We start from the raw sequence: 26,984 nt of genomic DNA on the forward strand, positions 1-26,984 counted from the left end.
AGGCAACATTAATATGCTCCCCATGAGAGAACATTTCAAGGGTTTTGTATTTCCAGGAGTGTTTTTAAAGCCCTCTGACCCAGAGGTTACAAAGTGGTGACCATGGAGAGTAACTGACCTGCAGACAACTTTTGCTTAGGCCACGGATCAATTTTTGTTATTGGAGTCATCTTTAAATAATAATATTTCTAGAAAAAGTGTCCAGGTTTCTGGCTTCTTTTGAAAAATGAGGAGATCTGGCAACATTGGACTCAAATTCTTGCATAGCAATCGTTGGTTACAGCCGGGCAATGGCTGTCCCTTTAGAGGGAAGCTGTGACCTCCAGCCCCCACCCGGCTTATGCTACTCAATTGTGTTACTTGCTTGGCCCTTGTAAGAGTCTGAATTTGTGACCCTTGCTCTGATCTGGGTTTTCATGATACAGACTTATATGCCTAAAAGCAGACTTGTGTCTTATCATCAGCTTATTCTGATGCCGTGTTATGATGTTACGGTTTTTAAAATAAACTTTCAATTTTGGAATGATTTTAGATTTACAGAAAATTAGCAAAGGCAGTACAGAGAGTTCCCATGTCTATTCACTCAGTTTCCCCTAATGTTAACATACTACATTACCATGCCCGTTTGTCAAAACTAAGAAACCAACACGGTATATTATTAGGAACTAAAGTTCAGGGTTTATGTGGATTTCCCACTAATGTCCTTTTCCTGTTCCCTGATCCCACATTTCGTTTCATACAGAATGATCTATAAAGAATAACAATTTTTAATAAGGTTTTGCGCCACTCGCCCTTCTGGATGGAGACATGAAGGGATTGTCTACCCTTCACCTTATTCTAACTTCTCCTTAGACGAAGTACTATTTATGTCCCTGTCCAGATGAAAATCCATAAATAGCAATAGCAGTTTACTCTTACAGACTGTGTTTATGCTCATTTTCATCCATAACCTTTTGTTTATTTAAATGGTTCCATTTATTGCAATCATTTAACTATCCAACAAATATTTATTGAGCATCTGCTTATGGCACATGAGTGAATGTAGTGGGAAAGAAGGAGCTGTAGTCAAAGGCAGCAGGACACAGGAAGAGTATCTGGGCCTGAGTTCAAATTTCAGTGTTGCCAATTATTAGTGCTATGACTGTGGGCAAATTATTTAACCTCTCTATCTGTTAGTTTCCTCATCTGTAAAAGGAGGATTATAATAGTAATAGCATCTACCTGACAGGGCTGTCATAAGGATTAAACAAATAACATGGGGTAAACCCTCAGAATAAATGGTATCTGACACATGATAAATGATCAATACATTTTAGTTATTAATATTTTTAAAGAAGCCATCCCTGCCTTTTGGTTGCTTATACTTTCAATATTTTCTTATCAATTTTACTTGAATTTGTAACATTTTTAGTCTTTGGTTGCTGATGGGGTTCAGAACATGGTACTCCAAAATATGGCACCTTGACATACTGAGTATTTTAAGCTGAAAGAATTTGAGAAAACCACGGAAGCAGGAAGGTCTCTCTGAACTCCCACCCTTCTCCCCTTATTTCATAAGTTTTATATGACGGTCATGAAACCTAGAAAGGATTTTCTGGCCTTCTCCTGAAGCGGATCACAAGACCCTCACGTGAGAAGTGTAGGAAAGGAACGTCCTTATTTCTGAAGACACAATGACACAGGAATCTGTACAAACAGGCCTTGCTAAATTTCCCCCAGTTTATGACCATTAGATCTCCTTTGTTCAATCATACTTTCCCCACGACTGTCCACTTTGCATCAAACCTAGCATAAAAATACACAAGTTTGACAATTTCTTTGGGTCTTCCTTTCTTTATGAAGACTCCTACGTCATATAAAAATTATGAAATAAACTTGCATGCTTTTTCTTTTGTTAATCTGTCTTTGTCTAATTTTTAGACCCAGCCAGGGACCCTAAGAGGGTTGAGGAAAAGCTTTTGTTTCCTACATTGCCTATCAGAAAGTCCTTTCAGAAAGAACTGGGGTTTAGCATGTTAAGAAATGCTTGTCGGGCCAGGCGCAGTGGCTCACACCTATAATCCCAGCACCTTGGGAGGCCGAGGTGGGCGAATCACCTGAAGTTGGGGGTTCAAGACCACCCTGACCAACATGGAGAAACTCCATCTCTACTAAAAATACAAAATTAGCTGGGCGTGGTGGCTCATGCCTGTAATCCCAACTACTTCAGAGGCTGGGGCAGGAGAATCGCTTAAACCTGGGAAACAGAGGTTACGCTGAGCCAAGATCGTGCCATTGCATTCCAGCATGGGCAACAAGAGTGAAACTCCGTCTCAAAAAAAAAAAAAAAAAAAAAAAAATGAAATGCTTCTCTTTTATAAATGAATCAAGAGCTCTGCCCAGGTGCATCCCATGGAGAGTTAAGGCCCTTTATCTAGGGGAAGAGAGCTGCCTCTGAGCTGGGAACCACGAAGAACAGAGAATTCCAGCTGAGCTGAGGGTCTGCTGAACTCTGTCCGCATTCCTAGGGCATTGCTTACCCTGTTTATAGCCTCAAAGTTCCTCCTTCACACTTGGCTCAGTTCTCTTTCTCCAAGCCAGACAGATGGACCATTTTTTATTTCCTTGGCTTGACAGTGGAAGCCCAGGGACAAGGGCTAAGACTACAGAAGGTTCTCTAGCTCCTAGCAACTTGCCTCATTGGCAGGGCCTAAATGTGTTTAATTTAAACTTTCCTAAAATATAATCCTGGAGGGAGGCCAGATCACGGTTACATTCTAAAAGTTCTCAAAATCTTCAAGAGTTGGAGGCAGCCTATACCTACAAGAGTTTCGATAAAATATGCTGGGCCCTGTCACCTCCTCCTTCTTATCCCATCAGAAGTCTTTAAGAGAAAACAAACATGGAAGGGGATGAGGAAGAGGAACAACTTTCCGACATGGAAGAGGGCAGTGTGAGCTGAGGAGCTGAGGGGTGCCAATGCCCCACTGGGGTTACAGTAAAGAACCCTCTCTCAGAACTTGAAAATGAGAGAATTAGCGATGCTTTCTAAGAGCACAATGGGCAAGTGAGTTCATAGATGCTGTAGGATTTACCAGCCCAGGGAGTTAAATAAGGTGGTTTAGGTGTGTCCTGAGAGATAGGTCCCTGCCTTTTTGCTAATGAATAAGCATTAGCTAATCAACTCTATTGCACTCTACACAAAGAACAAGTAAACAGAATGGTGGCCAACGAAAATGGCAGGGAAACCACAAAGGGAGGACGTTCTCAGTACCTATCCCACTCTAGTGTGTGGAGGGCACACTGGATCTGGAGAATGAGTCTCCTTCTCAACAGGTAGGTGGTGCTGTGGGCAGATGGTGATTTTTCAGGCTACCCTCAGGATCCTTCAACAGCAAGACTCTGCTTTGTGACGTGATCACCAGTAACGTTCTTTGGATTCCTGGATCTTCTGCTATTGTGGATTAGGAAATTTTGGGAGGCGCGTGGGCACAAGAAAGGAATGCTCTACCCCATCCCCACCTTCCACAGATGTTAAAAATGAACAATGTTCTAGTTTATATACATTGTGAGCTCAGCTGGGGTCAGCCAGCCTCCCAAAGTCTCAGCCACTGAAGAATATAGATGGATTCCCTGTACCATACCCAGGTGGTGGCAAACTCACCAAAGTGAGGCATCTCACCATGGAAGGACTTTGGGAAGACACACACCCAGGTACCTCTTTTATTATTATTATTATTAAAGAAAAAGGGTCTCACTCTGGCTCAGGCTGGTCTAGAACTCCTGGCCTCATGTGATCCCTTCCCCTTAGGCTCCCAAAGTGCTGGGATTACAGGCATGAACCACTGCACCCAGCCCCAAGTTATTCTTCTTTTTGAGCTTTTTATGTGAACAAGGGCAGGGGAGAGGAAAAAAGGAATTTCCAGACAGACTGCATATGTCAGGCAGGGTTACTCTTTCTCCCCACAAAGGAGTCACCCTGGATCATCACTCAGCCATGAGGGTCTCCCCAGTATCTTGATTTACTCTTTCCCAGACCAATGGCTCCTGGTGGGTATGCACCCTCCCGGGCTATGCCAGGCAATCTATTTGATATTGGAAGAAAATATTATAATAGAGGATAATAGACATTGTATATATATTAATTTTTATCTATCCTCTTAAATTTTCTATTTTTTGGTCTATCTTATAATACATATATTAGCTCATGAGACCATGCATATACCTGAGGAGGGACATGCTCAGAATTTCTTTTCTTTTCTTTTTTTTTTTTTTATTGAGATGGAGTCTTGCTCTGTCGCCCAGGCTGGAGTGCAGTGGCGCAATCGCGGCTCACTGCAAGCTCTGCCTCCCGGGTTCACGCCATTCCCCTGCCTCAGCCTCCCGAGTAGCTGGGACTACAGGCGCCCGCCACCACGCCCGGCTAATTTTTTGTATTTTTAGTAGAGACGGGGTTTCACCGTGGTCTCGATCTCCTGACCTCGTGATCTGCCCGCCTCGGCCTCCCAAAGTGCTGGGATTACAAGCGTGAGCTACCGTGTGCGGCCTAGAATTTCTTTACTGACAGAGATGCGCGATCAGAAAAGTTTGAAAACCACTACCTTGGATAACTCTAGAGGGGACTCTGGAAAAGAGAATATTGAGGCTGCATGACATTTGTAATGGCCCGACCAGAATATTCCACTGAGAACGTCCTCCCTCTGTGGTTTCCCTGCCATTTTCGTTGGCCACCTTTCTGTTTACTTGTTCTTTGTGTAGAGTGCAATAGAGTTGATTAACTAATGCTTATTCATTAGCATGTGTTCTTTCACTGGAACATCTGGCCCAGCAGTCCTCCACACTGGCTGTGTATCAGAATCTCCTGGGAGACTCTGTATCAGGGGTGTCCAACCTTTTGGCTTCCCTGGGCCACGTTGGAAGAAGAAGGGTTGTCCCGGGCCCCACATAAAATAAACTAACACTAACAACAGCTGGTGAGCTAAAAAAAAAAAAAAAAAAAAAAGGTCCATGCATAGTTTTTGTGATATCCGCCACCACAGATAAGCAAAAATGTCCTTGCATTCAAAGAGTTGGACACGGCTGCTCTGTGAGGTTCTATCCCACACTTATGGAGCCAGAATACCCAGTGGTAGGGCTCACAGGGCTGCACTTCTGGCCGGCTCTCCGGGGATACTGATGAGCAGCTATGACGAAAACTATTTAGGGGTTGCTGTGGGTCTTGGGCATGGGGAAGGTGCCAGTGGCCCGTGGTAGGCTTTGGGGGCACAAAGCAGCAGTGTGTCAGCTCTGAGTCCCTTTGGGGTCAACTGCACCATTTCTGTGTCCTGGAAACACTAGCCTCTGTCCAGTTTCTGGGGCACCCTGGTTTTCCTGGCACCTGTTTATTGAGAGAACTCTCCTCCCTGAGTGCACCCAGCAGGGTGGACTAGAGCAGGCCTTGAAGCTCCACCCTCAGAGTGGTGAGAGAGGCTAAGCCTTTGGGAAGGGGGCCAAAGAGACGGCTTGGCCACTTGGAGCCTCGACTGGAGGCGCCAAGAGAGACAGCGTGGCTCCCTGGAGCCCAGGCCAGGCCAGCTCCCCGGGGCTACGGGTTTCTTGGAAAATGTTTGGACCAAAGCTCCAACTAGCAACTCTAGTATGTCTGCCCATTATTGAACCCGGTATGTTTACCCTTCTAGACCTCCTGGAGGGAGGATAGAGTGGCCACCCATATTTATAACCATATCTACAGCCTCCTCGAATCCCCATACTAAGCAGGAGATGAGTCTGCAGTGACACTCCCATTTTCACACACCACAAAGCAGGCCAAGGGGGCGAAGGCACTTGCCTAAGGCCAGTAGGCAAGTCTAGAGTCGTGGCCAGCTCCCTCCGTTCCACCTCCTGCTCCATGCCAACGTCCTAGTCCTTAGCAAAGTAGAATGCATGCTCCTCAGATGCAGGGTCTACATCGTGTCCACTGTTTTTTGTTTGTTTGTTTGTTTTTGAGATGGAGTTTTGCTCTTGTCGCCCAGGCCGGAGTACAATGGCTCAATCTTGGCTCACTGCAACCTCTGCCTCCCGGATTCAAGTGATTCTCCTGCCTCAGCCTACTGAGTAGCTGGAATTACAGGCGCACACCACCACACCCAGCTAATTTTTGTATTTTTAATAGAGACAGGGTTTTGCCATGTTGGCCAGGCTAGTCTCGAACTCCTGACCTCAGGTGATCTGCCTGCCTTGGCCTCCCAAAGTGCTGGGATTACAGGTGTGAGTCACTGTGCCCGGCCTCATGTCCACCTTTTATTCCAAGCACAGTACCAGGTACATTGTAGGCATCTATTAAATATTTGTCAGATAAAAGGAAAAACTCCCTTCCCAGCACCTGGGTCAGGCCTTATAAAGGGGCGAGAAACAGGGCTAGGGCCATCTTCACGCATGCCCACCTCCTCTGGCCTCCTGTGTGGACTGGAATTCCTACTCTTAGAGCTACTCTGTGGGTTAAAACACTCCCATTCCAGAACCCTGCTGAATGCATATACCACATAGAATGCAAAGAATAGGCCAGGTATAGTGGCTCATGCCTGTAATCCCAGCACTTTAGGAGGCCAAGGCCGGTGGATCATGAGGTCAGGAGTTCGAGATCAGCCTGGCCAACATGGTGAAACCCCATCTCTACTAAAAATACAAAAATTAGCGGACGTGGTGGCAGGTGCCTGTAATCTCAGCTACTCAGGAGGCTGAGGCACAAGAATGGCTTGAACCTGGGAGATGGAGGTTGCAGCGAGCCGAGATCAGATCATGCCATTGTACTCCAGCCTGGGCGACAAGAGCAAGACTCTTGTCTTGTCAAAAAAAAAAAAAAAAAAAAAAAAAGAAAGAAAGTAAAGAATAACTACAAAAAGAGGGAGGAAACCTTTTATCTCTCATTCATTCATTCATTTGCTTTTACAATAATGCAGATCTAATAAATACCTATGATCTGACTTATTATGAATGAGGACTGCTGTCATCTCAGAAAGAGGAAGGTGAGATGCAGCAACGACAAGTCACAAATAAAGGATGCCTGTGGAAGGATGTCTTTCCTTAGACCCTAAAAGTTTGTGGTCTCATTTCTCAAGGTCTCAAAAACGCCCAAATAATCTCTTCTCTTCAAATCCTTCCCCAAGGAAGGCAACTGCCAAACTTCTATTCAAACAAGACTGTCCTTTTCCCACAACCACCCATTCTTAGAAGCTTTTTGTTTTTGTTTTTGTTTTTGAGACAGGGTCTCACTCTGTCACCCAGGCTGGAGTGCAGTGGCACAATCATGGCTCACTGCAGCCTCGACCTTCTGGGGTCAGGCAATCCCCTCACCCTAGCCTGGGACTACAGGCATGCACCACGCCTGGCTAACTTTTGTATTTTTGGTAGAAACAGGGTTTCACCATGTTGCCCAGGCTGCTCTCAAACTCATGGCCTCAAGCAATCCTCTTGCCCCAGCCTCCCTAAGTCCTGGGATTATAGGTCTGAGACATCACTCCTGGCCTCTCGGGGGTATTTTAACAGTTTTCTGCTGGGGGATGGGAATGCCCTTGACTACTCACCATTTGCTTCATCATCATAGAAGGTCATCACTGTTGACAAAAGCCTCACTTGGTCCTATAGCACCTTTCCAGAACTGCTCTTTCTGATACCCTGGCCTTAGGAGATAAATGTCCTTTCCAAGACATTAGGCAGAAAAGCCAGAGGATTTACAATAACCTTGGACGGCTGGGGACCAACCTTATGCCACTCACCTGTATTTATAATCTCTGAAGCACATTTGATGAGCTTTGAGCTTAGAAATGAGAAGCTTGAGAATTTTCAGGAAGATGAAGAAATTGACCTTGAAAAAAAGAGCAGAGTTGGGTAAGTAAGTGATGAACTCCACATAGCTATGAATTTCAAGGTCAGGCTGGGCTTGGCCATCAGTTCCATCAGTTCAATGTGAACCAGGGACAATTTAGCAGTTAGCTGGCCAGGTAGTAAATGCTTAGCTGTGATCTCCACTGTCCCAAAGGCCATCTGAATCGCCACTGTCCCAAAGGACTTAGTACTTAGCACCATGCCAGGCTTTGGGCTAAGAATGGTCCAGGCATTCTTTTAGCTAATTTTTATGACACCCCCCCGCAAGGTAGCCACAACTATTTTTATCCTCATAATACAATGAGAAAACAGAGGCACAGAGAAGTAAGTGTAATTCCCAGGTTGCACGGCTAGTCAGTGATTGAGCCTGTAATTAGACCCAGATGCATTGGATTATAACCCTCCCTTCACTTAAACAGAACGCTATTCTGCCTCTCTTCTGTAAAGAACTCCATCCCTATTGGTGTCTAACTTGAGATCCTGTAGCTGCTATGGAATTCACGGACAGCATGTGCTCTCTACTCCCCAGAATACATTCCATGACTGTCATGGACTGGGAAAATCCAGCCCTCCATCGTCAGCCTTTAAAGAGATTTAAAAATATGCCTGCAAATTCCTTGGCCCTACTCCCTTCAAAAGGTAGAGCCTAATCCCCCTTATTCCCCTCTTGAAGTGAGCTAGATTTAGTTACTTGCACTTAACGAAAAGAATATGGTGTAATAGAAGTGGTGTTATGTGACTTCTGGGCTAGGTCCTCAAAAGGATGGCTGGCTTCCACCAAGCTATCTCTCTCTCTCTCTCTCTCTCTCTTTCTCTCTCTCTCTCTCTTAGGTTTCTCACTCCAGGGGAAGTCAGCCACCATTTTGTGAAGACACTCAGGCAGCCTATTGGGAGACCCACATGGGGTAACTGAGTTCTCAGGCCCAAAACCAGCAACACTCACCACCAGCTACGTGTGTGCACCACCTTAGGAGCTGATCCTCCAGCCCCAGCCAAGCCTTCAGATGGCTGCAGCCCTGGCTGACGTCTCGGCTGCAGCCTCAGGAGAGATCAAGAGCCCCCTGGAAGTGGTGAAAAGCAAGTGGCTGGGTTTGGGTAGAGCTTGGCGAATGAGAACCGGGTTTGTGAGAAGTGAGACTGGAGAGGGAGGGAGGGTGGGTCAGTTTTTGTAGGGTCTTTCACAGCTGTGCTAGGTAAGGAGTTTGGATTTTCTTCTGAAAGCAATGAAGAGCCGGTGATAGATTTTAAGCAGGGAAGTGACCTGATCAGATTTGTACCTCTGCATTTCAGAAAGATAATTTCAGTGGCAGTGTGGAGAATGGATTGGGTGAGGGTAAGGCTGGAGGAGGGGAGATCACTTGGGAAGTAGTTTCAGAGTTCCTGGGGGACGGTGATGGAGAAGAGAACTCAGCAGCAGTCCTGGTGCTTCCATGATGGAGAGGAAGGGATCAATTTGAAATGATGAAGAAGTACGAGTCACATGATCTGTGTTATTGATTGGATGTGAGGGCATGACCCTGACGTTTTGTGGTAGATCTCAAATGTGCAGTACTGCCATTCGCCAATAAAGGGATCACGTGGGGAAGGAAGAGCATTGGGTGGGAAGTAGAGGGTGGATGAGGACTCCAGTAGTTTTGAACACAAGAGATGTTCCAAGGCAGTTAGCTATTTATGTCTGAATCTCAGCAGAGAGTCCCAGCCAGAGCATGAAGCCACTGGAATAGACAAGATTATCCAGGGAGACTGTGTAGCTGGGAGAGAAAGAGGGTTAAGAGAATTGCCTCGTAGTGAAGGGAAAGATAGAGGAAGTGGAGAGAGCAAAGGTGATGAAGAAAGAGTAGCTAGGGAGGTTAGAATAAACCACACAGAAGGGGCATCCTGGAAGCCCCCGAAAGGATGAATTTTAAGAAGATTTAAATGCTACATAGAACTTAAGCAAAATAAGACTGCATTTAGCAACAAGGAGCTCACTAAGAGAAGCTGCAATGCAGAGGTGGGATCACAAGCTGGATTCCAGAGTTTGGTTTTGTGGATGAAACGTGAAGAGGAGGGACAGCATAGACAACATTAAAGAGGCTTGGCTGTGAAGGGAAGCAGGGCATTCAAATATTAGTTGACAAGGGATACACAATGAGATAATGTCTCCTCGGTTTTATTTGCGAGGCTGGAAGAGGTTTTTGGTTGCAACTGTTTTTAAGATTAAAAAGACCACGTGGGGTGCAGTGGCTCACACCTGTAATCCCAGCACTTTGGGAGGCTGAGGTGGGTGGATCACGAGGTCAAGAGTTCGAGACCAGCCTGGTCAACATAGTGAAACCTCATCTCTACTAAAAATACAAAAATTAGCCAGGCATGGTGGTGGCGTGCCTGTAGTCCCAGCTACTCAGGAGGCTGAGGCAGGAGAATCGCTTGAACCTGGGAGGTGGAGGTTGTGGGTGAGCCGAGATCGTGCCACTGCACTCCAGCCTGGGCAACAGAGCGAGACTCCATCTCAAAAAAAAAAATTAAAAAGACCTAAAAATGGCTTTATGCAATATAGAAAGAACTGACAGAAAGGGTGATCAGGCAGCAATTAATAGAACAAAATCTCTACAGACATTGAGTCAGCACAGTACTAATGTCCCTACCTAGAAATAAAATCCTTTAGCTACATATTGAAATGCAAGCTGTTGAATTCAATATATGTCTGTTATTATTTGCTTTTATCGTCCTCAGGAGAATCAATGCTCAATGCTAAAAGGCTAGAGTTTCAGGCAAGAAGCGAATCCTGAAGCCAGCAGGAATGATGGAGGTTCCCAGCCAAAGAATATTTAGGAACAGAAAATTTAAATACAAGCTAAATGTAACCAAGTAATGTATTTCTTTTAATGGGATATCTGCCTCTCATCATAAAGAGAAAACGTTGTGTCCTTGGCTTAGTGATTTGTTGAACATAGGCATTTTTCTTACAAAGCAAGCTTAACAACAGAAAGGCATTTATTTCAGCAAATTAATTTCAATCAGGACTGTCTCCTAGGCAATGAAGGGTTATAATGGGAAGCATGTTGATTCACTCTTCTCTGTGTCTTCCAGAGACCAGACATGAGAAAATGGGCATCAACCCATAGAACATATGAAGGAGGCACTTCCTCACTGCCACAGGATGAAACCCTAGCTGGGGGGTACCATGAAGCCTCTGCTCATCTGGGCTTCCAAGAAGACAAGAGTCAGCAGGTACTTTTGGATGGTGCTGTTCTTCATTTGCACACAAGCAGGAAAGGGGCTGAGTGAGGGCGTTTTCCAAGAACCCAGCCAACTCCTCTAGGATTCTGTGACCAGATGGGGGTGGGCACTAAGGACCCCAAATATATAAGGATCTCTTCCAGATTCTGGAAAATACAGATGCATTCTCAGATGTGACATTCTTGGTGACACTTTCTTGCTGCCCCAGCTTCTGTGCACAGATCTGGGCCTACAAGTTGGCAGAGGTGATTGCTGGTATAGCGGGAGCTCAGGGGTAGGCCTCATCTACCCCTAAACTCTTCCATCTACCGCCAAACCCCTCCTCCTCTGGCCCACTGTGTGGACTAAAATGCTTATCCTGTAGAGCTACTCTTGTGAGTCAAAACACTCTTTCCCCAAGAGCCCTGCTGAAAGGCGCACATCCCACTGAAGCTAAGGAATCACTGGGAGAGAAGGAAGGAAGCCCCTTCTTCATTCATTCATTCATTCATTCATTTTTGCAACAATGAAGACTTCAGTAATTACCTAGGATCTGGCTTATTATCACCATTTAAAGCAGAAGATGGGGTGTAGCAAAGCTAAGTTTTGATGGAGTGGGAAAACCCAGAGTACAGGGAGAGTCACACTTTAAGTCTTTAGAAGAGGAGAGCACAGGAGTGAGGAAATGTCTTGGGAAGCCTGAAGCCACAGAAAGCCCCTGGGTTCCTGGTGGGGCAGAGGACCTAAAGAGGGACAAGGCCAGTGAAGACAAATTTTACCAGTGTATCAGCTTTGCCAAGTTCTGAGGCTATCACAGAAGATTCAACAATAGCAAATGCAGGCTTTAGACTTTGTGACTTCATAAAGTCAGCAGATGGTTCATTCAATTTGTTAGCTCAAAACAGCCATTTCACTGGGTCTGTTAACTGCAGGGAGCAGGGTATGGATAGAATGACCTTGCGTAATGTAATCATTGTGTAAGGCTGTCCTTGAGCAGGACTAATCAAGGCTTTACCAATATTCTACTGAGGGCCGGGGAGACTAGGCTGTAAGAATATGCCAGGTTCCGAGATGATTCAACTCTAAGTGTACACTTCAGATGACAGGTGAAGTAGCGAAGTCTTATACAAAGAAAGAGGTGGGAATTCTACAATTTCTGTCTGGCAAGAGACCCAAAGGCCATCTGGATTCTTCAGGTTGCCACATTATGGTCATTTCTGAAATGCAGGCAACCTTGTATCAACAAAGCAGTAAATGAAATTTGCTGACGCATCTGGATTTCCAGCATGTTGTACACTCGCATCAACCCAGATGCTGGTCAGCAAATGCAGACCCAGTCTAGGGGATGGTGGGAGAGATCCAACTGGATAACTAGGGATGTTCACCATGGAGCCGGACCCTGGGATGGGACACTCTCCTTGGTCCCAGTGCTTTGTTCACCATGCACCGTTGGCTTTTCCTCAGAAGCCTCTGATCCATGTTCCCCAAAATTGGGCTCAGGCTCAAATTTGACCAAGTTGAAAGAAAATTGTTAAGTACCTAGAAATGCCAAGTGCTACTAGCTCAATCCTTATTATTGTTACTCTTTCTTACTTCAGTTTAAATAGAACATATGTGGGGGCTAAAGAATTATTATTTTTTTCTTAACACAATAAAGATTTATTTTATTTTATTGGTTATGTCACCGTCTAGTGCAGTGGAGGAAGTTCTGCTCCATACAGTCACTCAGGAATCCAGGTTCCTTCCACGTTGTGGTTTAAGGAATTCTCTTTTAGAGTTGGGGTTATGTCTATTCAGATCAGTGGAAAATTGCAACATGTGGTCATATAACCAAAAATGAAGGCAGATATTGGTTCAGTCATAGTCTTATGAGTCTCAGAATGATAACTATTAAATTTTGAATTCCCCGAGGATAGAAACTCTGAAATAACCTAGCACTAAGCCAAGCCCAGTGAAGGTGCTCAATGAATGCTAAAGGAAGATACAAGAGAGTGGCTGAATGAGATTCCAGTGCTAAGGAAGCTCTACATGGCAGGAGATTTGATTCCATCAGTCTGGGTAAGTCTGGGCTGTGTATTTTTTTAATCCTCCCCAGGTTGTTTTAATGTGCAGCTACTGTCTAGTCCAGGGTTTTTCAATGTCAGCACTCTTAATATTTGGGGCAGGATAATTATTTGTTCTGGGGGTGGTTCTGTGTGTTGTAGGGTGTTGAGAAGCATCCTGGACCTCCACCCACTAGATGCCAGTAGGAACATTCTCCTCCTATCCCCATCCCCAATTTATGACAATTAAAAATGTCTCCAGACATAGCCAAATGTCCCCAATGGTCAGAATCTCCTCTGGTTGAAAACCACTGGTCTAGTTCAAGACTGATTTTATAGATGAAGAAACAGAGGCCCAGAGAGGCCAACTCACTTGGCTAAAGGACACATCACAAGTCAGTCATAGAGCCCAGGCTCCTGACTCCTAGCCTGGCTCTTTCACTTCTTTCTGCATGGCCTTTCTTTTCCCTTCCATGTCTGGTGGGACACATAAATTCCACTCTCCAGGGAGCCCTAGAACCAATGCACAGAATCCTAGAATCCTAGAGCTGCGCATGTTGGGAGGGCAGCAGGTTTAGCTCCTTATTGTTCAGGACAGATTATCTTCTTGGAAACTGATAGAGATGAAGATCTAATGCCTTTCTCTGGGGTATATGTCAGTGTTTTACAAGTTCATGGTTAAATGTCTTCCTTGTGACCAAGGGGAATGTTCCCATTTCTCTTCAAGCCCATTTCCTCTAGTCCAAGTCCCTGTAGACACAGACAACAATAGTTAAGCAATGTCCTCTCTAAGAGCTGAGGGTGATGGTGAAATATTCCCTTCTAGGCATGCCTGTTGACTTATTTTAGTTGCAGGGAGGTGGGGGGTAGGGGATAGAGAGATTAATAAAGGACTCAGTTTCCAAGGAGAAAGAGAATTTATCAGGCAGACCTGGGGCCATCCAATAGGCACTTGAGGCCTATGTGTGCATGGGAGGAGGGAAACACCATGGTGGAACTGGAGAACTTTAAATGTATTCATACGAGTAGAGCATAGGGCACTTCTGGTTAGGTGAGTAGACAGGGAATGACTGTAAGGAGTTTAGAACCAGATCTGAGGGAAATAGTGACCCATTAAACAGTCAAGTAGAACAGAGACATAATCAAATTTTACTCCAAAAAGATCACTCGGGCTGCAACAAGAGGATGGATTGTCAGGGGCAAGAATGAAGAAGAGAGACCAAAAAGGAGGTTTTTGCAGAGGTGTGCACAAAAAAAAAAAAAAAAAAATCACAAGGGGCTGAAGAAGAGCAGAGACCAAGGGATTAAGGAGAAGGAAATGGCTTGGAGAGATCTTTAGAAGAAGAATTGACAGGACTTGAAGTCTGAATAGATGTTGCAGGGAGGAAGAGGACAGAAGTTAGGAGAACACCAAGCTTTCCAGCTTGGGTGTCTGGGTGGGTGGGTGGTGGAGCCATTTTCTGGGTAGAGTGAGTAGGAGAAGGAGAGGTCTGAATGGGAAGATGAGGAGTCCACCGCAAGCTAAGGTGAGAATGGCCATTTCAGTAGAGTGACCATGACTGGAGTCATAGAAGCAACAGCACATAAAGGTCATTTTATCCAAAGTGAGAAGATAGAGCACGTTCTCTTGTCCCAACTAGGAAGCACCAAGGGAAACTAGAATGCAGGTCAGCCAGCCATAGAAGGCCAAAGCAGCAAGGACCAAAGCAGTAGTTCCAGCCACTAGGATCGTTTTCGGGATTTTAAAACTATAGTGGGGCCAGACACAGTGGCTCACACCTGTAATCCCAGCACTTTGAGAGGCCGAAGTGGGTAGATTGCTTGAGGTCAGGAGTTCGAGACCAGCCTGACCAATATGGTGAAACCCCATCTCTACTAAAAATGCAAAAATTAGCCGGGTGTGGTGGTGGAAGCCTGTAGTCCCAACTACTAGGGAGGCTGAGGCACAAGAATCGCTTGAACCCGGGAAGCAGAGGTTGCAGTGAGCCAAGATCGCACTGCTGCATTCCAGCCTGGGTGACAAAGCAAGACTCTGTCTCAAAAAAAAGAAAAAAAGAAAAAAATAGAAAAAAACTACAGTGCCTAGGCCCCACTCCCAGAATTTCTGATGTCATAGGTCTGGGGTACAAGCCACCATGATGTTTCTAACACACAGCCAGTTTTGAGAACTCCAGGGATAGACAAAGAGGTTCACAAACTTTAATGTGCATCCAAAGCCTGGGGAGCTTGTTACAACGCAGATTCGGATTCAGGACTGGGAGATGGGGTTGGAGAACCTGAATTTATAACAAGCGCTCAGGCGATGCTGGTGCCACCCGGTCCAAGGACCATCCTTTGAAAAGCAAGGGTGTAGCAACATGCTTTTCAAATCAGGCCACTCCTGAGATCAACGAAACATAAATGTCTGGGGGTGGGACTCAGGCAAAAAGAATTTTTAAAGACACCCAGGGGATTCCAAGAGCAACCCAGTTTGAGAACCATTGGTGTAGCTTCTAGAAGACTGCAAGTAAACACTAGGGCTCCAGCTGGACCATGCCTCAACGCTATCCTAGGGATGGCTGCTGGCCTCCATTTTGCTTTGTTCTGCCTGGTTAGCAAGAACTTTTCAGGGTCCAGAGTGCAGGCCATGAGTGTCCACTGAATATGTTTATCAAGAACCCACTATATGCTTGGGCTGGCTGCCAGGATGATCAGAACATGGGGCTTACAGTGGCAGAAAATAGGTTTTAAAGAGATACTTGAAATGGTGTTGGCTAGGGCTGGAGCAGAAGCCTGCACAGGATCCGGGAAGGAACAAAGGAGGGTGTGGCCATTTTCACTTCGTGAGGTAAGCATCCAGGTAGAGCAGCACAGAGAGAATGATGCCTGACCCAAGACTTGAAAGATGAGGAACAGATCACCAGGCGAGGGAAGGAGTTGGAACCAGAGGAGAGTCTGAACCAAGGTACTAAGGTGCAAAAGAGCCTGCAGCATTCAGTATGGCAGGCATGGGGGCAGGAGGCAGTAAATAGTTTTTGAGCTGCACAGTGTTATGGTTAAAAGTGCCAGCTGTCACCCTGTCAGACCCTTTGGGCTGAGATCCAGTTTCCATTGCCTGGCTCTATGACTTTAGGCAAGTGATTTCTCATCTCAGTGTGCTCACCAGTAAAATAAACCTAAAAATGACATATCTTCATAGGTTGGTTGGGAAGATTAAATGAATTCATACACTCATACACAAAGCACTTACAAATGGAGCTGATATGCAGAAGTGCTTCATAAATGTTCCTGGGACAGTGGTGGAGGTGTCCAGACAGGACCCCAGCTGGGCAGTGTGGCTGGAGAGAGGACTGTGGAGGGCAGGAGGATGTGGCAGGGCTGAGCACGCCATATGTGGGGTGTGTGTGCCCAGACCTCATCTAGCACACTATCAGCTGCAGGTCCAGTGACAGGAGGGAAGATACCGCAGCATGTGTGCCACCTCATAGACTAGAGGTGACACAGGCCTGTTCACGCTCTCGGTTTTACCACCACTTCTAGGAACATTTTTCCCTCCAGGTCACACCCAGGTCTAAACAGAGAGTTGCCTTCTATTATTGACAAATATTGACACTCCCCTATAAAAACTAGCCTTTTTCTTTCATGGTACCACAAATACCAGATGATTTATATAAAATGGCAAAAACAGATCATCCAGCAACCCCTTGGGGAACAGGGTGGGCAGAGAACAACACACAGTGTTCAGCACCTGGTGGGCACACAGAGATCATGGTGCTGTGTCTAGGCAGGAATACTTTCTGCCTCCCTTTGGGATCTTGCTAACCCTTCCCAGTGTTTGCTAACTTTCTGCCCCTTCCTGCTAGCTTCTTTGACAGATCTCATTCTCATACTCTATTATCTAAAGGAATTTTTGACTCTGGGTTGACCATCCCTTTCCATTCCAAATATTCTGGGCCACAATGATTAAAGGTCCTCCCTCTCTAAGGTCTCAAAGTAGCATCTATGTCTTGATTCTAACCTGCATCACAATTTTGGGTTAATACTAATTGTGTGTTTTCCTCCTCTAAAAGAAGTTCCCTTAGTCTCTTCCTCCCTCCTGTGGATGGTGTTAGGATATAAGCCAATACCCCTGCTATTCTGGGCTCCTCCATGACTAAAGGCATCGGTATCCTCAGGAACTTGCACACATCTCAGCCCTTCAATACAGGACACGGAGCTGACTGCAGGTCTCTTTGCATAGTTTGAAGACCCAGAGAGAAGGAGGCTTACAATGTAACTCCAAATTGAGGTCCTGAACCAGAGCAAGAAGCTTCTAACTTCTCATTCAGCAGAAAATGCTCATAGTTCAGCTTCTCTCTCTCAAGGGATCAGAGAATCTGGGGGACAGGACGGGGGGGATTCCCCATAGCTGCTAGGCTCAGAGACAAAGAGGTGGATGGAATGGTCCTTACTGTTACACAGAGCAGTATGGGTCCTCGGATGATCCACCAGATTTTCTTATTCCCATTTGTTGTCCAGCACCTAAGGTCAACAGTAGAAGCAGGCAGTAGAAGACTTAAAAACAAGAGGAGGTTGAAAGTCAAAGCCTCATGCTCTCTGGAAGAAGGATGCTTGCACTCAAGCCCTACTTCCCACCAATCATTCCCCTGAGGGGTGGGAGAGGCAGAGGAGAGAACTCAAGTCCCTTCCTGTTAGCACTGGTACAATTTACTTTCCTTATCATTAATTTGCTCTTCAGTGGTAACAGCCTAGCATGTATATCTTTCCAAAATTTTCCTCCATGTTCATACAAACATAGATTCCTAATTACATAGGTTTTTTTGTGCTATTTGAAGGAAAAAACATGGGATCACACAATATACGTTCCAGCAATAGGCTTAAAATAGGCTGTTGAGAATCAGTGCCTAAAAGTTCCCATAATAACTAACTTGTTTGTCTTTAAGTAGTCTCTTAATATTCTGCAATACAGGCATATTACAGTTTGTTCAATGATTCCCATATTGATGAGCATTCAGTGGTTTTTTGTTTGCTTAGTTTTGCTAATTTTTTTTCTCACTATGAACAATGCTGCAATAACCATTCTTGTATTTTTGTCCTTACATACCCAGGGCTGCAGCTAACCTATACAGCATCTTTGAGCTAATTTGCATGTGTAACTAAATTAATAAACTAATTGCTATAAGATCTCTGATTATTTTATCTCCCATTCCTAAGAATATTCTAGATGGCCAAAATGAGAAGGGATGGATATTTTCTTTGGTAAAATGATGTCATTCTTTGTATTTAGGCATGCCTGGGAATTACTGGCTCATGAAAGAATAACACCCGGTGAATTACCTACCCTGTGTTCTCCAGGTGCGCACGGGCGAAACCCCAGGGTACAACAAATAGCACAGGGAAGGCTGGGGAGAAAACACAAGCAAATGTAGTTAGGAGTTGGTTAGCCAAACCTGCCTGCCTCCCACCACAGTGGATGAGGCTAACCACAGGTGGTTACAACATCAAACCTAACATCATGGAGTTGTGGACTGTGAGAGCCAGAGAGACCGAGGGTGGCACAGGGCCCATCCATTGTTTCACCACCCAAGAAACCAGGGCCCAGAGGGGGAAAGCAACTTGATACTTGTCACAAAGCAGCTGAGAATAAATCCAAGGATATTAACCCAAATCTCCTGAATTACTGGCCCAGGTTATTTCCTCTGAATCCTGTAGCACCAAATCCTCCAAAGGGTTTGTGGAGGTAGGGGGTCCAAATCTAGATACTCTTGGTCATATTTTTTTTAATCAGAAAATTCTTCTTGAAGACCTGGTATTATGGACTAAATGTAGGTGTCCTCTCAAAAGTCAGATGTTGAAGCCCTACCCCAGTGATGGCATTTGGAGATAAGGCCTTTGGTGACACTTACTTAGGTTTAGCTGAGGTCATGAGGGTGGGGTCCTCATGACAGGATTAGTGCCCTTATAAAAAGAGACCAGAGAGCTTGCTTTCTCACTGTCCTCACGATGTGAGAATACAGGAAGAAGGCAGCTGACTGCAAGCCAGGAAAAGAGCCCTCACCAGAACCCAACCATGGTGAACTTCCCACCCTCCAGAACCACAGGAAATCAATGTCTGTTATTTAAACTACACAGGTATTTTGTTTCGACATTCCAAGCAGACTAATACAGTTGGGGACAGGGTAGGAGGAATATCATCAGATTCCACCAAAGACTCTCAATTTTTGAATGTGTCCATTAGGCTGTTGGGCCTATGGCACCTGTGCATATGTGTGCATTTGTGTGCACACACATACCCCTCTTCAAAGCTCCCTGTCTTTGAGGACTTATATGTCCCAGAAGCAACCTCCAGTTAGGTTTCTAAGTCCAACTAAAGTCTCTATCGGGCACCCATATTTTGATGGATCCCCAGGAAAGGAAGCTGAAGGTCAGGTCACTCACCCCAACCCAACAGCAGGTATCTGGGCCACAGCCGCCTCTCAGGAAGCACTGTGGGCTCCAGCAGTGTGTGGAGGTAGAGGCCTTCAACCAGCAGCCATAAGTAATTGGCACCCACAAAGTAGTGCAAGAGAACCTGGACTGAGCGGCAGGAGGTGGACATCTGCAGAGGACAAAATACCTGAGGGTGAGTCCAGACTCCCCTGCATCTGATCCTGAGACAGAGGGGGAAGGGCCTCCCGGGGACAACCCCTCCCTCTTTTTACTTTTTGAGATGGAGTCTCACTCTGTTGCCAGGATGGAGTGCAGTGGCGCAATCTCGGCTCACACTGCAACCTCCGACTCCCTGGTTCGAGTGATTCTCCTGCATCAGCCTCCTGAGTAGCTAGGATTACAGGCACATGCCACCACACCTAGTTAATTTTTGTATGTGTATATATATATATATCTTTTTTTTTAGTAGACACAGGGTTTCACCATGTTGGCCAGGATGGTCTCGATCTCCTGACTTCGTGATCCACCTGCCTCAGCTTCCCAAAGTGCTGGGATTGCAGGTGTGAGCCATGCCCGGCCCCCTTGCTGTACTCTGGTCTCTCCCAGACCCTTGCTGACCATCTCAGGGAGGTTGGCAATAATATCAAAATGTGAAGGAATGAGGGCTTCATGTCGGTGTTCAAGGCCAGCCTCCTCCTTAATATTCTAGACATTTTTAGACAAACGAAAATGTAGAAAATTCACCATCAGCAACTGCCCTAATGGAAACACTGAAGAGTATGTTTTCTAACCTCAGTTCAATTAAGCTAAAATAAATAACTAAAAAATTTTCAAATGATTGGAAATTAGAAAATAGACTTCTAAGCAATCCATGGATCAAAGAAAAAAAGAAACAGAAATTAGAAATTATTTCTTAACTGAATGTAAAGAAAATATTGCATGAACTTACTGCATATGGTTAATACCAAACCTTATATAATAAAACTTATAGCCTTAAGTGCATTTTTTTAAAAAAGAAAAAAGCTGAATATCAATTATTTTAAGGATTATGTAAAAAAAAGTTATAAAAAGAATAGCAAATTAAGCCCAAAGAAAGTACATGGGAGGAAATAATAAAAGCAGAAGTTAATGAAATAGAGAACGTGAAATAAAGATAATCAACAATGCCAAAAGTTTATTCTTTGAAAAGTCCAATAAAGTTGAGAAACTTGTTGCCACGATGATCAAAGAGTAGAAAAAAGAGCAAAGATACAAATAATATCAGGAATGAAAATAACACCCTTACAGATCCAAGGGACTTGAAAAAGAACCAAAGAGAATATCATGAACAATATTATGCCAATAAATTTGAACAGTTAGATGAAATAGATGAATTCCTAGAAAAACTCATTTGCTACAGCTGACAGAAGAAATAGAATCCGGATATAAGATTCGTAATTAATCCATAGTTTAAAACTTTCCAATAAAGAAACCTCTGGGTCCAAAATGCTTCATTGGCACAATCTATCAAACATTTAAGGAAGAAATAATACTTATCTTTAATACATTTCTTCCAGAGAATAGTGAAAGAGGAAACAAGTTCTAATTTGTTTTAAGAGGATAACACAAACTTGATCCCCAACCTGACAAAGGCATTACAGGCCAATCTTTCTCGTGAATGTCAACAAGGAAATACTCAACAAAACACAGTATTAGCAAACTAAAGACAGCAACTTAGGAAAAAGAAAATAATATGTCAAAACCTAGTTGGATTTATTCCAGGAATGCAAGGTTAGTTTAATAGGTTACCACATCATTAGCAGGATAAAGGAAAAACCTCAATAGATGCAGATTTCAATGTGGAAAAGCATTGTTGCTTTAAGAAAAATAGTATAATTGCCCCTCAGTATCCTTGGGGGATTGTTTCTAGGACCCCCTGTGGATACCAAAATCCACAGATGCTCAAGTGCCTTCTATAAAATGGTGGAGTATTTGCCTATAACCTATGCACAGCCTTTCATATACTTTAAATCATCGCTTGATTGCTTATAATACTTAATACAATGTAAATGCTATGTGAATAGTTGTTATGCTGTATTGTTTAGGGAATAATGACAAGGAAAAAAAGTCAGTACATGTTCAGGTCAGATGCAATCACCCTTTTTATTCCCAGATATCTTCTATCCCCAGTTGGTTAAATTCATGAATGCAGAACTCACAGATACACAGGGCCAGCTATAATTGTAAAATATGTTGATCTGGTCCAATTCTTTTGCTTGCACATTAAGAAATTCCCACCCAAGGACATGCAGCAGCCATGGTGAACCCTTCTGCTTTTGGTTTCTTTCACCTGGCCTGCTCTTGGCAGGTGGTGGTTTTATTAAGTCACGTACTGCTTCTCTAGCCAGAAAGTCTTGGAAACCCTCTTATCTCTCCCTGCCCTTCCCTAGTCCCACCTGCCTGCCTTCTGATTCCCAGTACTGACCCATCAGGTGGGGAATCCAGTTTAAACAGTGGGGAAGGGGATTACCTCCGACAGGTAGGACATCCACCCATTCTCATTGTCAGGCCTCTTGGAGTAAGAGTTGTAGAAGACGACGTCCTTCACCAGTACAGCCAGGGTTCTCAGGATGAAAGAAGCAAACAAGTTCATGTGGATGTAGTTGCGCGTGCAGTGGAGTTTTCTGTGCAAGGAGAAAACCGAATGCTTTCCCTCAGGAAAGAATGGCTCTGACCAACAGGACTATGCCTTTTATGCCTGTGTATCTATCACTAAAGACAGAGGGTCATAGTATAGGCTGCAGAGCTGGACTGCTGGATTATGTGACCGTAAATCTCTGTGCCTCAGTTTCCTCATTTGTAAAATGAGAGTAATAATAGTTATCACCGGCTGGGCGCAGTGGCTCATGCCTGTAATCCCAGCACTTTGGGAGGTCGAGGTGGGCAGATCATGAGGTCAGGAGATCGAGACCACCCTGGCCAACATGGTGAAACCCCGTCTCTACTAAAAATACAAACATTAGCTGGGTGTGGTGGCAAGTGCCTGTAATCCCAGCTAGTCGGGAGGCTGAGGCAGGAGAATTGCTTGAACCAGGGAGTCGGAGGTTGCAGTGAGCCGAGATCAAGCCACTGCACTCCAGCCTGGCGACAGAGCAAGACTCTGCCTCAAAAAAAAAAAAAAAAAAATAGCTATCACCTACAAAACATCTTCAACATGCCAGCCATGTTCCAAAGCATTTACATACGCAGCTACTATTGAGTATTCTTACTCTTTACCACCACTGGAGGTATAGGAACCATTATTACCCTGATTTTGTAAATGAAAGAATTAAAGCAGAAGGATGAAGTCATCTGTCCAAAGCTCCAGAGCAGTAAGTCGCAGAGTTGAGATTCAGACACAGAAACTCTCAGGCCAAAGTATAGGTCTCCCAGTCTCTTCTGCCTCTGAGAACAAGAGCACTTAACTCCAGGGGTTGTGGAATGATTAAATCCGTTAATCTGTGCACATAAGTAAGTGTCCAGAAAAATGTTAGATCTCATCACCTCTTCCTTACGCACCTGGGGTCTCCTGCAGGCTCTTTGTGTGTGATGTGACATTGTGCATCCTTGCTGTCACCAGAGGAAAGAACTCTTCCCACTACTGTGCTCTCTGGGCAGCACATACCCTGTCCCATTTTGCTTTAGAGCTATTGTTACATTTTTAATTTCTAAAAAGGACCTGAGGCAGGTTCTTCTGTCTTAGGATTTATGCATTCTTCTCTCTAACTAGATTGCGGGCTACTTGAGGGCAGCGACTGGGCCTCACTTTTCCCCAAGCCTTAGGCAAAACTGACACTTGGTTGTCCCAGGCTTGGCTGAAGTGACTTCGTACAGGGCTGGGCAGTTATTTTCTCCTGGCTTGGTCCTGGGACTTTGGGACAGGGCATGGAGGAAGGAGGTCACGGATAATCAGTGGGTACAACTTGCAGAGTTCTCCCATAGCTCAAGCATGGTTCTCCCAATGGGGTAGATGGTCATGACTCTACCCTAGTTGCTGCAGAACATCTCAGGATTGAGGACTCACATGAGGCCCAACCCAGGGCTAGCAGAGCCCAGGTGGAGAGGTGCTCTGGAGCTGGTTTCTAGGTCTCCTACACCTATGTCAAATGCTCATTCTGCCACGTTATATCCGCTTACGTTCCTGAGACAAGAGACAGCTTTGGAGAGCTTTCTAGTGGGTCCATAAATGTCTCACTTGCCTGATTTCTAAAAGCATGATTTAGTAAAAGGCACTCAGGCTTTGGAATGCTGAAAGTTTAGGGAGTGAAAGTGCTCAGATCCTGGACTGCCTGCTTGTGATCCTGGCTTCATCACCCACCAGCTGGTGATTTGGGCAAGTTACTTCATCTCTCTATATTTCAATTAACTCATGTCTAAAGTGAGGGTAATAATAATGCTAACCTCCTAGGAATAGAATGAATCCTAATTTGAATTAAGGATGACATTTAAACAACTTAATGCCTGTAATGCGCTTAGGGGTAAGCACTTAAATTTGATAGCTAATTGGTGTCTGAGGGCCCTGAATTAAAATCCCAGCTCTTCCACCCATTTGTTTACCTTGGGGAAGATTCTAAATCTCTTCTGTAAAAATAATGCCTCTGATTGAGTTGTAGTGGGAATGGGCTGTGGTGGTAATGGATGTGATTAGGGATTTACACCAGGGCCAGGCACGCAGCAGGTGTCTAATCCAAAGGAGGTAAAGCTGTCAGGAGTCTTGGGTTCAAATTCTAGCTGTGTAGCCAACTGGCTTTATGGCCAGAGGTGACTCAATGCCTCTGATTAGGACATTGCCATCCCTTTCTTCCCCTTCATCTGCAAAATGGGATGGATGGGACTTAGCCTCTCTCAGGTCATTTCCAGCTTTGATGATTCATGACACATCCAGCCCAGTCTTCCAGTGCCTTCTAGAGGTAGCCAATGAGCAAATTACACAATATCATAGTTCCCCCATTATCCACACCTTTGCTTTCCACTGTTTTAGTTACCTGCGGTCAATCATGGTGCACTGCGGCTCAAAAATATTAAACAAAAAACTTCCAGAAATAAATAATTAAATAAATAGTTCATGAGTTTTAAATTATGTGCCATTCTGAGTAAAGTGATGAAATCTAACACTGACCAGCTCCATTCCTTGATCATCACAAAAAGAAAGGTGAACATAGTGTAATAAGATATTTAGAGGGAGAGAGAGGCCACATTCACATAACTCTTATTATAGTATAGCATTATAATTGTTCTATTTTAATATTGGTTATTGTTGTTAATCTCTCACTGTGCCTAATTTATAAATTAAACTTTATCAGAGGTATGTATGTATAGGAAAAAACATGGAGATAGAACCAAACATAGGGTTGGTTCTGTCCCTGGTTTGAACACTGTGTTTCGTTCTACCCCTGGTTTCAGGCATCTACTGGAACTCTTAGAACATATCCCCTGTGGATGAAGGAGGGCTACTATTCCTGCCTGAACATGTCTGCATAAGTTCTACTCACCGAAGAAACAAGAGGAGGGTGAGAGCCAGGAAGAGGGAGATAAGAGAGAAGGAGTATCCCACGGTGTACATCAGCTGCAAGGTTGACAGCAAGGCATAATGATCCACCTGAACACAGAGGAAGAGCAGACATGACCACCAAGCCATGGGGCTATGGCCACAACCCCCAGCTCCACACCCAGGGCCTCCAAGGGCCTAGGCATGGACTCCCAACATTTTTTTAAACTTTTCCTTCCCAATCCTTGTTGACACCCAAATAGGGTAGTTTAGACTGCTCTCTGGTACATCTCAGAGGCCAAGGAGCCTTAACAAGTGAAGAAGAGCCCATGGTGGGTCTCACCCCTGTGACTGGGCCCACAGTCCAGCACTGATACACCAAGAGCCACAATATCATAAGGGAATTGTGTTCAGAACAAGAGGATGCCTTGGGAATGAGGACAGGCTCTTTGCCCTTGGGAGCACTGTCCCTAGGGTCTATGGGTCCTTCCTTCTGGAGGACAGGGCCAAATTTCTGTCTGAATGTTTCCTTCCTAAAGTAAGTCTTCATAGATGACCTATTGGAAGAAGACTCAATGAAACATTGCAATATTTTCTCTGAGTCCCAGGTAGCCTGATTGTGAACAGAGGATAATTTACAGAAATTCTGTGTTATTAAATGTGATTTTTGTTCTATGTTCATGAGAGATTTTGGTCTGTAGTTTTATTTTCTTGTAATGTGTTTGGCTGGTCTTGGCATCTGTTTAACAATGGCCACATAGCTGAGTTGGGAAATAGTTCCTCCTTTTCAATTTTCTGGAGAGTTCATGTAGAATTGGCATTATTTTATCTTTACATATTTGGTAGAATTCACCATTGGAGTTAAATAGGTCTGAGGTTTTCTCTATGAGAGAGTTTTAACTACAAGGCAATTTTAATAATAGATATAGGACTATTCTGGTTATCCATTCCTTCTTTAGTGAAATTTTGTAGTTTGTTTCTTTTAAAACAATTATCCATTGTATCCAACATGTAGAAATTATTGGCAGAAAGGCATTCATAAAAATCTCTTATTATCCTTTTAATGTCTATAAAGTATCAGTGGTGATGTTCCATCTCTCTTAATTCCTGACCTCTCTCTCACTTTCTCTCTCTCTCATCTTTAATTCTTTCCCTTTTTTAAGTTCATCTTTCTAGAAGTTTACCAAATTTATTGATCTTCTTAAGTAACCAAGTTTGGCTGGTGTGATTCCATCCTGCACAGCTGTTCCCTGGAGCAGCAGTCATTTATCTCTGTCCACCTTTTCTCCCACCTAAGTATGTGCCATCACCCCATGGAGGACTTGATGGAGATGGACATGAGCCCCCAGAGGCCCCAGAACTATCTTTTCAGTTGTGAACTAAAGGCCTACAAAGATGATCCCTTTAAGGTGGATAATGATGAAAAGGAACACCACTTATCTTTAAGAATTGTCAGTTTAGGGGCTGGTGCAAAAGATGATTGCACATTGTTGACGCAGAGACAATGAATTATGAAGGCAGTCCAATTAAAGTAACCCTGGCAACTTTGAAAATGTCTGTACAGCCAGTGGTTTCCATTGGGGGCTTTGAAATCACACCACCCATGGTCTTACAGTTGAAGAGTGTGGTTCAGGGCAGATGCCTATTAGCCGACAGCACTCAGGAAGATGCAGAGTCAGAAGATGAAGAGGAGGAGAATGTGAAACTCTTAAGTATATCTGGAAAGCAATCTGCCCCTGGAGGTGGTAGCAAGATTCCACAGAAAAAATTAAAACTTCCTGCTGATGAAGAAGATGACGGTGATGAAGATGATGATGTTGAAGAAGATGATGATTTTGATGAGGAAATTGAAGAAAAAGCACCAGTGAAGAAATCTATGAAATACTCCAGCCAAAAATGCAGAAAAATCAAACCAGAATGGAAAAGACTCAAAACCATCAACACCAAGATTAAATAACCAAGTTTGGGTTTTATTTATTTATTTT

The 26,984-nt window shown here is 44.4% G+C and overlaps 1 protein-coding gene across 1 annotated transcript in view; it reads right to left on the reverse strand.

The window, feature by feature from the left end:
• GLP2R (glucagon like peptide 2 receptor) overlaps positions 1-26,984 on the reverse strand; it is a 67,116-nt gene that overhangs the window by 13,177 nt on the left and 26,955 nt on the right. The window contains exons 5-10 of the mRNA XM_003274673.3: positions 25,004-25,110; positions 22,003-22,156; positions 19,503-19,662; positions 18,406-18,466; positions 17,516-17,585; positions 7,734-7,822 (exon numbers count right to left, since the gene is read on the reverse strand). Coding sequence (XP_003274721.2) covers positions 7,734-7,822; positions 17,516-17,585; positions 18,406-18,466; positions 19,503-19,662; positions 22,003-22,156; positions 25,004-25,110 — 641 coding nt within the window. The remainder of the gene's footprint in view (positions 1-7,733; positions 7,823-17,515; positions 17,586-18,405; positions 18,467-19,502; positions 19,663-22,002; positions 22,157-25,003; positions 25,111-26,984) is intronic.

Source organism: Nomascus leucogenys, chromosome 19, assembly GCF_006542625.1.
Source record: "Nomascus leucogenys isolate Asia chromosome 19, Asia_NLE_v1, whole genome shotgun sequence".
Classification (NCBI taxonomy): Eukaryota; Metazoa; Chordata; class Mammalia; order Primates; family Hylobatidae; genus Nomascus; species Nomascus leucogenys.